The 13,185-nt window shown below is 39.7% G+C and overlaps 2 protein-coding genes across 18 annotated transcripts in view; one reads left to right on the forward strand and one right to left on the reverse strand.

Annotated features, from left to right (window-relative positions):
• mamo (maternal gene required for meiosis) overlaps positions 1-13,185 on the forward strand; it is a 198,562-nt gene that overhangs the window by 49,126 nt on the left and 136,251 nt on the right. The gene's annotated exons all lie outside the window — the stretch shown is intronic.
• LOC108619257 (uncharacterized) lies at positions 1,075-4,252 on the reverse strand. Its single transcript, XM_018015767.2, has 2 exons — positions 3,547-4,252; positions 1,075-2,317 (listed from the first exon to the last, which is right to left on the reverse strand). Exons 1-2 carry the CDS (start codon positions 4,066-4,068, stop codon positions 1,664-1,666), a joined length of 1,176 nt encoding a protein of 391 aa, XP_017871256.1. The 5' UTR covers positions 4,069-4,252; the 3' UTR covers positions 1,075-1,663.

The raw sequence follows: 13,185 nt of genomic DNA on the forward strand, positions 1-13,185 counted from the left end.
GAATTTTTTTTCCTGCTGGGTTTTTTGCTGATTTCATTTATCTTTGTGTGCGGCTGCCGCTGTTGTTGTTGTTGTTGTCGCTGGTTGCTGGTTCTTCTAGGTTGTTAGTTGTCTGTGGCACAACAACAACAACAACAATAACAGCGACAATGTTTTTTATTGCCTATGCTGTGCGTTACCTAAATAACGGTTCATCAAACGTCATGGCCAAGATACATACATACATACATATGTATGCATCTGTGCGATACGCAAGTATCTGGAGAATACACAAGTATATCCAATATAAATTGTTAGCTATGCGATACAAAAGTATCTGTGAGATAGATAAGCACAGGTAAAGGAGCTAGTTATAAAAAGTATCTGCGTGACAACTTTGACTAGATACAGAAGTATTTGTAAGATGCAAACGTATCCGTAATATCAAAGTATCTGTTAGATACTTTAGTTCAATTGAATCTCAAAGCATCCTAAGTAATTGTATGATACTATTATATATCTATGTATGTATATATCTATATATCTATCTATTATATCTATCTACATATATCTATTCATTATATATATGCTATGATATCTATATATGCTATCATATCTGTATCTATATCTATGTCTGTATCCATATCTATATCAGTATGTATTTGTATCTTTCATATCAGTTCAATGTGCTAATGATCCATTGTCTATCTAATACAAAAGTATCTTTGGAATACATATAGAGCTGTTAGATACTTCGATGATATCGTATGCTTCCTATAATGTATATATGTATGTATGAGTTATAGTAAACATATATGAGTGGAACGTGAGATTAGATTAAAGTAGATATCTATACATGAAATATAAGATATATGATATAATAGAATCAAGACAAGAAGCAAGACATAATATAAAATAATATAATATATGATATAATATAATATCATAGTTAATCTAAGCTTCAAAGTTGATCTGTATATTTATACATTGATCTTATCAACTCTATGCCATTTCCCCCCTCTCTCTCTCGCCCACTCTTGCTCCCCCTCCCCCGCCTTATCATTGCAGCATAATCACAGAGAACACGTGCCACACTTTCAACATTCAAGTACATATTTATTTGGTATTTTCGCTCATGCTGATTCTGGTACAAACGTTGCATAGGTTAACAATAATAATACGAATACAATGACAATCATCTATCTATACGTGTTTGCGCTTCAGGGTAGTTAACATTCGTGTTCTTCATTCACTGATCGAGCTATACTTATGTCTGTGTGAGTGTCGATATGATACGTAGGGCAGCAGCAAGTTGAAGTTGATGTTGAAATTGTCGATTATCGATAAACACATCTCTTTCTATGTGTATCGATATTTATATGTGCGTGTATGATTAAACAACATTATAACGATTCCGATAAGTCGGTTAATCAATTAGATGTAAGGCTGAGTGTGTTAGTGTGTTAGTGTGCAGAGATCCGAGTCTGTAGTTCTGCAGATCAAGGAACTGTGTAGCTGTGAGTGTGAGTGTGTATCTGTGTGAGCGTGTACTCTCTTTCCCTTCCATTTGTTTTTGTTTTTTTTTGTTTATCATGTATGCTGTTTGTAATCGTGAACGTTGAGGATGAGGATGTATCTTAACTTGGTGATTGAGAAATTCATCTGGCGCTCTGGCCAGGCTCACTTAGGATTTGGATTTCGATTTCTTACTGAGTGTGTGCTTTCGCTTGCCATTGGCTGGCAGCTTCGAGCGTGCCGACGTCTGCTCGGCTTCTGGACGGTGGGACTTCTGCGGCGGCTTCAGCTGATCTGGCTCTGGCTGCTGCTGCTTCTTCTTCACAGACGACGTGTTCAGCAGCTTTTTGCTCTTGCACTTTGCCGGCGTCGGGCGCTGTGCCGGCTGCTGCTGCTTCTGTGTGCTGGCCGGCGCCGCTGGCGCAGCCTTGCCGCCCCCCCGAGCCTTGCGCAGTCCCTTCAGGTTCGGCTCGGAGAGCAGCTCGCGCAGCGTCAGCGTCGTTTTCTCGCGCTTCTCCCGCTGATCGGACGACGCCTTTGCCTTCGGCGAGCTGCCCGAAGGCGATGTCGGGTGCGCGCGCGGCGACTCCGGGATGCAGGGCACAATCTCGGCGAGATTGTCGTAGCGCGGCTGCTGCGCCTTCAGGCGCGCCTGCAGCTTGGTGGGCTTCACCGGCGGCGAATACGATTCCATCGAGTACAGCGTGGTCGTGCCGTTCGCGGCGGGTGTGGAGCTGATCTTCCAGCGACCGGCGCGCTCCATCTGAAACGCCCTATAGATGAGGTGGCGCGGCACGGGAATGGGCAGAGCGGCGTGCATTTCCTGAAAGAAAGAGAGAGAGAGAGAGCAAGAGAGACAGGTGAAAATGAGCTGAGACTGGCCTAAATAGAAATTGGAAATGGGAAGAGACAAAAGTGGGAATACTTTGAGGGGCTGGGAAAGCCGATATCTGAACTAGGAACAGTTGGACTCACTCTGATTCGTTTCAACTGGGCAGAGAGTTGCATGATCTGTTGAATTGCAAAGAGGCGAAACTGGGAACAGATGAAACTGTGAACAGCGGAAAATGAACTGATGAAGCTGAGCAGATGAAGGTGGGAACAGTTTGAGTAAGCAACAGCCTGTGCTATGATTGAATTGGAATTTAACTTATGAAGCTGTGAACGGTTCGAGCTATATTGGCTTATGCTATGAACAGTTTGAACTAGTGTTGAACTACATAAGAATAGAGCTGTGAACAGTTTGAAACTAAAGAGTCGAAATTCATCAGCTATGAACAGTTTAAGAAGAGAACAATCAGGGTTATGAACAGTTCAAGCTTAAGCTATGAACAGTCGAGGCTATGAAGAAATTAAACTGAAGAGAGGGAACTGTGAACAATTTAAGCTAAGAACGGCATTTGCTATGAACAATTTACGATATGAACACTTTAAGCAATGAGGGGCATATGCTGTGAACAGACTAAGCTATGAACAGAGCTGTGAACAGTTTAGATTATGAACAGATGAAACTGCAGAGACGAAAGTCATCAGCTATGAACAGTTTCGGAAGAGAACAATCGGGGCTATGAACAGTTGATGCTAAGAAACAATTGAAACTGAAGAGCTGCAATTGTGAACAGTTTAAGCTAAGAACGGCTGATGCTATGAACAGTTTAAGCTATAAAGAGCTGGAATAATGAAGAGATGGAACTGAAGAGACGAAAGTCACCCGTTTATGCTGTGAACAGCTTACACTAAGAACAGTGGAGGCTAGGAACAGTTGAAACTGAATAAATAGAACCGTGAACAGTTTAGGCTATGGAACTGTGAACAGTTTGAGTAATGAACAGCTAAGGCAACGAAAAGTTTTAACTGTCATTCTGAATCTTAGGAAATTACATCTTTAGATTATAGGCAAACAAATGGAGAAGACTTCAGCCGAAGAGAAATTAAACTAAGCTAAGTACAAGGAACAGCTAAAATGGACGTCCAGCTGTTCTCATATAGCCAGCCCAAGTTCTACATAGGAATCTGAATCGGAATCTGAAATGCATTAAGCCATATCCTTACCGAATTGTAGAGTTTCCTTTGATCCTTGCTGAGCTTCGTCCAGGCATCGGGTGCCCGTTCCATGGCCTCGTCGATGCTGCAGTTGTGCATTATGCAGAACTCCCTTACATAGTTGTAGAACTGTATGGGCGTGGCATTCTTTGGGCGAAAGTGGCCCATAGCTGCGATGAGGCCGATGCGTTTCTCGTGCGGCGATTGAGGCGTTTGCTGTGGCTGCGATTTCGCCAAGTCGCGCAACAATTCGGCATCGCTCGAGAATATTTTGTTCTTCGCTTGCTGTTTTTGTTGTTGTTTATTATCTTTTTGTTGCGGCTGTTGTTCTGGTGGTTCTGGTGGTTGTTGCTCTTGTTGTTGCTCCTGTTTGGGTTGTTCTGGTTGTTGGTCCTCATCGTCGCTTTGCCCGTTTTGCTGTAGTAGCTGTTGTTGTTGTTGTTGTTGCTGCTGCTGCTGCGGCGGTGGCGACTGCGGCGACGGCGGCAGCAACTGCAGCTCTTGTTCTAATTCTTTTAGATTTTGAGTCATTTGAACGCGATACTTAATTTGGTTTACACCGATTATCAATTGAGATTTTTACACTATCACTTTTTACGATTTTTACAATACTTTTTGCCAAATAATGAAATAAAAAATTCAAAAATAGAAAAAAAAAAAATAAATAAAACGTGTGCTATAGTCGAGCACTATTTATAAAATGAAACTAAACTGAAACTGCTCTGGGGTCTGCCTGAAAATCGAAGGCAAAGCCTCCTTTGAGCACACAAAAAACACACGAATCGAAACAAGTGATGAGAAAATCAAAGTCTGAATATATCGATAAATTCGAGTTGATATCGGTAATTTAAAAACATCATTTCCATTTCGAACTTGACTTGAGAGATTTATTTCCCACAGCCCAGCCGCCGGAATGGAACACACACAAGTTCTCTTGTTCTATTGCCCATTTAATTCAGCAAGCGACATGGTGACGTCTTCTATGCTTGGAATACTGAAATAGAACACAAAAGAGATTGCTTAACAGTTTCTGCTCAGCTCAACGCAGCTCGGCTCAGTTTCCGTTCATATCTCTATCAGCCGATTTAAGAATTCAGTGCGCATGCCATTCGAGCATTGATATTGGGAGCGCACAGCGAACTGGAATACTATTAGCGATCTCGCAAAATGGAATGGCAGAATCACGGCAAAGGCTTTACTGGTGGGAATACTGAAATGGAATGCTAAAGAGTTCACTCAAAGGTCAAAACAAATCGGAATCCAATACTTTTTAACATTATATGATTATCGGATGATATCAGAAATGTAAAAGGATTAACTACTAGGAATGCTGAAATGGAACAATAACGAGTACGATTAAAAGTGTTTCATTAGGTTTCTTTATCCTTATTATAACTCTCATACATAAGTAATTGATTCAGATGCCATTTACTGCTAGGAATAGTGGAATGAAACAGCATATAGATTCAATAACAGTTTTTTAATGGGTTTTCTATTACTTATAAGAGCATAATTAGAGCTGACAGTGGCTAAAACTTTCTACCATTGGTGGAAACGCTGGAATGAAACATCAAAAAGTGCCCATAACAGTATATCTATTAGTTACTAATTCTATATAAATCAGTTTTGTCTTCAAACAATTGAAATTTTAGCTAAGACAAGGGTTACTGTTAGAAATGCTGGAATGGAACAGCAATCCGATCACATAACACGTTATAGAGGTGTACTCAATTATATATAGATCTCCTAGCAGCTAGAGATCAATTAAATTCATAACTTAGATACCCTTTACTGCCTGGAATGCTGGAATGAAACAGCAATCCGATCACATAACACGTTATAGAGTTGTAATCAATTCTATATAGATCTCTTAGCAACTAGAGATCGATTAAATTCATAACTTAGATACCCTTTAGTGCCTGGAATGCTGGAATGGAACAGCAATCCGATCACATAACACGTTATAGAGTTGTAATCAATTCTATATAGATCTCCTAGCAGCTAGAGATCAATTAAATTCATAACTTAGATACCCTTTACTGCCTGGAATGCTGGAATGGAACAGCAATCCGATCACATAACACTTTATCAACAACTTTTTTCCACTTCTCTGACAATCGCCCGATAATATCAAGCCATTGCGACAGCTGCGACTGTGACAACGCCTAATGCCCATCCCCCGCTACCCTATATATATATCGAATGCTACTGCTACTACCCACTCGACTAGTTGCCGGCTATGCGATGCGATGCCATGCCATACCATGCCATGCCACGCCGGGTTGTCGCGTCGCGGCGTCCGTTCCATTAAACCATTTGTTAGAGCTATCGACGGTCCGCGGTGCACACACTTGAGCGGCGCTCGAGCGTTGTTAACCTTGAACATGCGCGCTGCGATGACGGCTACCCGACTTCCCCGTTCCAGCAGTCGTCGCTATGTATATATATATGCATATACATATAGACATATATACATATAGTATAAGAATAGAACACAAAACTTCTAACAAGTTTTGCGCGTGCGCAGCGCGAATGCAGCTCAGCCAGAGGTAAAGCAAAATGAAAGAAAAGCAAAGCAATAGAACGGATAACAAATGAAATATTGAAAAAAAAAAAAAAATAGAATGAAAAAACAACAACAATAAAAAATCATAAAAAATATATGCATATAGATATGTACATATATTTACATACATACATATATGTATATGTATATGTATATCAATTCTAACGCAACAGGGTGGCTTTAGCAGTCGAAGATGAAAGAGAGCTGGCTCAAACTATATACAAATGAATACACACACACACACACACACACACACACGCACACATTCACATAGACCTACAACTGCAGGCGGCATTTACTTTTCAAGTTCCGTCATTAAAGCGAAACGTAACGAAACGAAACGAAATGAAACGAAATGAAATGAAATGAAACGATAACCAAATCAAAATCGAAATTGTGACCAGAGAGCGCACACGACTATTAGATTCAATGCCAACGGCGAGCGGAAGGTGTGCAATTAGTTTGGCTTATTAGAGCTACCTGGCAGATGCAGGTGTCAAGGGCACCTCAGCCGTCGGCATTATCCATTGAAATCGGCCGTTAAATAATTAACTTTCAAAGCGGTTTCTCGCCCGTCGATTAGTCATAGTCATAGTCATAGTCATACTCATATATCTATATATACTATATGCTGTATATAGCAACTGTACTTTCGTATTTGTGTATTGGCTCGCATAAGTCTTGGCTAACGATCAAGCATGCAAAATTATTCCTATTGCAATACCCTGTAAACGTAGCCAGCCAACTGGGGGGTATGATCAGCTCGCATATACATACATGTCTCAGCTTTATAAAGTTCTATCTATCAATCACTTCTCTCTCTCTCTCTCTCTCTGTCTCTCTTTGGTCAATTTTAATAGCATATGTCGAGTAATTATAGAGAGTTTGTCTTCGATCGGGTTTTGGACTTTAACGAGATATAATAGATGCCCCGCACCGGCTACTTGTTAATCATAGAGTCGGAGAAAAATATTGTTTATACCAAATGGCTGAAAGAGTTTTGCGGAAACTTGTTTTGCTTTTGTTTTTGTTGTTATTTTTTTATTTATATATACATATGCATATTTTTTTTGTTCTCTCTTAAAGACAATAAAACGATCTATTGCCGCTTGCAGTCGCCGCACTTAAACGTTGCTTTTGCTATCAGATAAGCAAAATATATTGAATGAGGAAACTTATTCTCGTTTTCATTCACGATCTCAATGTTTTGGAATATCTAGATACGCAAATGTTCTCACATATGTGTAGAGTTTTTTTTTTTTCCCAATGCAATCTTTTATAATTATTATAAATTTGCATGAGTTTTTGTCAGATTCTCTATAATTTTATATTGTAAGAGCTTCTTCTAGGATTCTGTCTCTCTCCCTCGATCTTTGTCAACTGATTTCTCTCTCGCTCTTTTCTTCTCTTTCTCTCTATCTTTGTCTTATTCACTCTTTAAGTTTTACTATACGCCTGCATTTGTATGGGTAAGCTTTTGCAGCGTTTGCTCTTGAGCTCAGATCATGTGTTTTCTGTTCCTATTCCAAGCCTTTTCTTTAACATTCATGATCTCTATAATTGTTGATCAATTAATTAAAAGCTCTCTTATAGGTTTAGCTTTCTTCTTTAAATATTTTATGAATATTGTTGATTTCTCAATATTGACTCAATCATCGTTATGCTTCTTCTGTTTATCGCTTGCTTCAGTTCCATTTCTGTGCCATCATTTCTAATCCATTATTGTGCTCCCCCTCTCTCTGCGTCTGTCTTTCTAAATCTTTTCTTCTTTTCAAAATTTCAATTAGGGTTGAAAGTTCAACCATCAAAGGCAGACGCCATTAGGGTTTCTATATGTATGCAATACAATCCTTAGAATCGCGAGAATTCAAAAAAATTCTATTCAAATGTCAGCAATTTGTAAAGAATTATAGATTTAGTTGTGTATGAAAAATAGAATTCATATTTAAGCTTTTTAGTACAAATTTAATTGGATTTATGTGTATTTGTATTTCTATTTAGTCATATGGAATGGGCTCGATTGAAACTTAGATGGTAGGCTATATTTTTAACAAAAAGAAAATTATATAGATGTGAGAACTCGCTTTGGGAAATCGAACTGCGAGCGTTACCAATGTCTTCGAGATCCGAGAGAAAGACAACAGATGTCAACGACTGGAGTTCGACATCGAGTTGCGGTTTCCAGATAAGATCTACAAATTGATTATGCTGAACAGTCTTTCGTCCCAAAAGATCTGATTTGGTATGAAATGGACTGATATACCATTTGGTATGTGCTGTGGCTCTCAGAGCCAATAAAAAGAGCGTGAGAAATCTGGTCTGGCTGATTGGGCTATATAGAGGTATATAGTTCCGCTAGTTCCGTTAGTTGACTTAATTTTCTTTATATTTTCCATCAAGTCTTGATTCTAATTTAGCATTATAATGCACAAACAGCTTGATATATGATGTGATATATAGATCTTAATTCCATTTATAATTCTAGGATTCTGCCCTCTCTTAATATCTGAATATACCAGCCATATCTAGCTAAGTTCTATTTTGTTAGATATTCCCATATAATCCCATCTTTAACATATTGCTAGCTCTACTGTAAAATGGCATTTTATTTCACATCGTAAGCTACTTTTATATGTACTATCTATTTTGGCCTCTTGTATAATTTGGCCAATAGATATAGTTGTTGTTGTTGTTGTTGTTGCATTATTTATGGCCGTCTTATGGTAGGCTAGAGCTGAAAATGGCAGCCGACCCTCAAAAAAACATTTGCCTAGGCGGCCTACCCCAAGCCCTCGCTCTGTCGCTCTGTCGCTCTGTTGCTCGGCATATCGGCCTCGGCCTAGGCTCGTTTAACCTATGCCGTCTCGTTTGCACACACACACACGCACACATATGTGCCTATGCGTGCGCTCGTGTGTGTGAACAACCCTTACCGCCTGGCCATAGCTGCCCTACGTCTGCCGCCTCTACCTGCCCCCTCTGCTGCGAGCCGTCGCCCTCTTTCGCTCGCTCACAGGGCAAAGGCGCCTCGCCTGTCGCTCGCTCTCTCTCTCTCTGTCTATCTCTCTCACTCTGTCTGTATCTGTCTCGCTTGCTCGCTCTTTTGCGCAGTCACTCGCTCGCACTCACACACTCTGCGGCTGGCTCGCTCTGGCATTGTGTGTGTGTGTGTGTGTGTGTGTTGTCCAGTTGGCTTTGCCTGCTTGACTTGAAATTGAGCTACCCTACACACACGCACACATACACACACACACACGCACAGTGGCATAGCACACGCCTCTGCTAGGCTCTGGCTTGCGTGTTCTATGGCTGCTGACTACCTTAAATATTTCGAATATTTCTAGACATAATACACACACACACACACACACACTTATACTAATGCACAATTGTATTAAAATTCTTCGTTGCTTTTCTTCTTTTTTTTTGGGGTTGGACATTTGCTGTTGGGCGTTTTGCCAATTGTAGGCGTGTGGCATGTTGTTGTTAGTTGCGTTGCAGCAATAATGTGCAACGGCCATTGAAGTTGTGCCACACACACGCGCACACACACACACACACACTTGTATATATATATATATTGCAGTGCGAATCGCTGAAGCGTTGCTTGCGACAGCTTCGTTTCGATGTTTCGGCTTTGGCATTCGTGTGAAAATACATACACATATATACAGAAGCACACACACACACACACACACACTTGCACACACACTTGCGCACATGTTAGCCTACCTTTTGGGCCACCGCTCTCCACCGCACTTAATTCACCTGCTTCACTTCACATTTCACATTTTACACTATTTGCATTTGCGCAAAAAGTGCAAAAGTTGACACACACGCAACATGCAACATGCAACATGCAACAGCAACAGCAACAGCCATTATTATAGCACACACACACACACATACTCCACTGTATGTGTGTGCTATAATGGACGCCATTTTGCTGGCCCTTTGCAGCATTTGCACTTAATGAAATTCTTTTTTAATAATATTCTTTTTTTTACGCTTTGTTTCATATTCAACTCACTCAGTCAATCTCTCATTCTCTCCCTCTCTTTCTCTCTTTGCAGGTGAGTGTTGTCAACGCAGTGCGGCCTTTATTTATTAATGGATTTCCCATATCGGATCCACACCCCTTCCACACACACACACATACACACACTTACTTACGTACATATATCTCGACTGTTTTGACGTAAAGTGCATTAAGAGCGTAAGTCCACTTTTTATTTATTTTTTGTTGTCGGTTAATGAAAATGGAAAATGCATTTTCCATTTCCATTCCCGTCTCGCTGCGCTGTCAATGCGATTGGCTAATTATCATTAATTATGCCAGTTAGCGGGCTTAAGTCTGAAATTCAGCTTAAAGTTTTTTTCATTATTAATTGTGGTAGCCAAATTCCCATTTGAGGGGCTTTCTTTTTGTGTGGGGTATATAAGGACTTTAAATAACACTTCAGTTCTTTTCATATTTGATGTGAATAAAAAAATTGGTTAGCAGATGAGAAATCTTTTCAAAAATGATCAGGTATTCAGTGGTTTTCGCAGTTTAATCATGATGTACAGTGGCTCACAGCTATTTTCAGCCGACACATAAAGAAATACTATAAATATAAACTAATAGATCTATAATCAACATTTAAACAGCAGTTTTTACTCTTAAGAAGTTACTCACTTATTTTTTAACAATTTTTAAAGAATTTTTTAACAATTGAAAACTGCAAAAATTTCCTCAGTTTATTTTAAGCACTTTCAATTCTATTATTAAATCTAAGTTTTCTATTAGACCAAATAAAATTACTTGAGATCTTGTTTAGCTTCTTAATTTTTTCAATGCTCTCCTGTGCCTCAGCACAAGGGAGCAATATGACTTCATTTGTGTTGACATCAGAAACCTCCTGAAAGGAATCCTATAATCTTATATTATATGTAATTCGAAATAGACAGCGATATCAATTTTTATCGATAATGGAACAAGGTTAAGTTATCGAAATGTGAAATTCATAATGCTTTTAGGCATTTTGGATAGGCGGACAGAGAGCCATGGGTAGAAAGACTCAGCACATCGTCCGGAGCTCAGATCAAGAATATTTATACTTTATATATTTATACTTAATACCACTCAATAAAATCATGGAGAAGGATATACGAATAGAGGAATATAGACAGAATATGATTATGCTGATGAAGCCATGAATAATATTTTAAAGTATGAATTCAAACCTGTGTTATATGCAATGATAGAGTTCAGTCTTAGGACTATATCTACCATAACTTCTCCCGCCTTTACTATCTCTTGGGCACATCAATTGTCATTCACAGTTTATCACAATTCAATCAGCATTCACAATGTTTTTTCTTCCCCCAATGAAAATAAAACGTTGAATGCTTTTGATTATGGAACATCTAGAGTAATCCAATTACAGATGTCTAATGCTGCGCGTGAAGAGGTGCTTGGCTAGCTGAGGGGAGCTGAGGGGAGCTGAGGCGAGCTGAGGTGAGGCGTGGCAGCGCAAACATCTACAGCTTAGAACTGGGAACTGCGCCCAGTCACGACACTCGCAGCCAACGAGTGTGCCGAGTGAGCTGCATTTGTGGGGCGACAGCTGCGTGTGCCGACTTGTAATTAGATTGTTGACCCCCTGACTGACGGGGGCCCTCAGACGCTGGGCCCGAAACTCTCTTGAGCGCTATTTCGAGTGTATTTACGCCAGTGCTTGGGCAACAATAGTGCCAACTCATGTCGCGCTTGCCGCAAATTGTTGCGTATGTCCAAAATCAACAAACAAAATGAAGGCGAATACTGAGAGGGGAGGCGTATGAAGAGATAGAGATAGATATATATGATATGTAAAAATATATGTACAGATATACAGATGAAAACACGCATCGGTCTAGGTATTTGCTAGTCAGGCACTCGCCCTTGGCTTTTTCTGTTGGGTTGGGGTATCTCTTAGTCGGGCACTTTCTGCCAGATCATTTAGCTTTTTCAAAGAGGAAGCAACCATCTAGGTTGCGGTATTTCCTAGTCAGCTAGATCATTGTTTCTTTTAGCTTTTTAGATCAGCTGAGGTATCTCACAGTCAGGCACTCCCTACTAGAGTTTACTTTCCCATTTCAGCTGATCTTTAGTTTTTTGGAGCGTTTAAAATTCTATGCAAGCCAATGGCTGCAGAAGAAGCAGCGCACAAACGTGACTGCAGCACGCAGGATACGTAAATATATAGACAGATATATACATATGTATGTATATGAAAAAATATAAAAATCTATGTATATGTATATATATATATATTTAGAAAAAGAGCAAAAGCAATAGCGTCCGCTTTAAGCGTGGCAAGTGTTGCGCTTTGGGCACTCAGCGGCATGACGGAATTGCAACCCACAATCGCAGCAAAAGCCACCCAGCGGCATCCACTGGTTGTTGCCACAGTTGCCACAGTTGCCGTGGTTGCGCAGGCGCGCACCTACACTTTGGCCCCGAATGCTACTTGGCTGCCTCCTACTGACTGCGACTCCAACTCCGACTCCAACTCCAACTCTGACTCTGACTCTGACTCTGACTCCAGCTACGCGTCCAACTCCGACAGAGCTGAGATTAACATCACTATGTCATAAAGTTTGCCAGTCAGCTCTGATCCCATAAAGTTTTGTGCGTTTTCTCTGGCTCTCAACGCGCTCTGCGTACGAGGTAGAGTCCATTAGCTAGGTGACAGCGTTTGACCCCTGAGATAGATATATAGATATATATAGATATATGTAGATATAGATATAGATATATGTAGATATAGATATAGATATAGATATAGATATAGATATAGATATAGATATAGATATAGATATAGATATAGATATAGATATAGATATAGATAATAGATATAGATATAGATATAGATATAGATATGATATAGATATAGATATAGATATAGATATAGATATAGATATAGATATAGATATAGATATAGATATAGATATAGATATAGATATAGATATAGATATAGATATAGATATAGATATAGATATAGATATAGATATAGATATAGATATAGATATAGATATAGATATAGATATAGATATAG

The sequence above is a fragment of the Drosophila arizonae genome, chromosome X (genome assembly GCF_054131065.1).
Source record: "Drosophila arizonae isolate 15081-1271.41 chromosome X, UAZ_ARI_1.0, whole genome shotgun sequence".
In the NCBI taxonomy this organism is placed as follows: domain Eukaryota; kingdom Metazoa; phylum Arthropoda; class Insecta; order Diptera; family Drosophilidae; genus Drosophila; species Drosophila arizonae.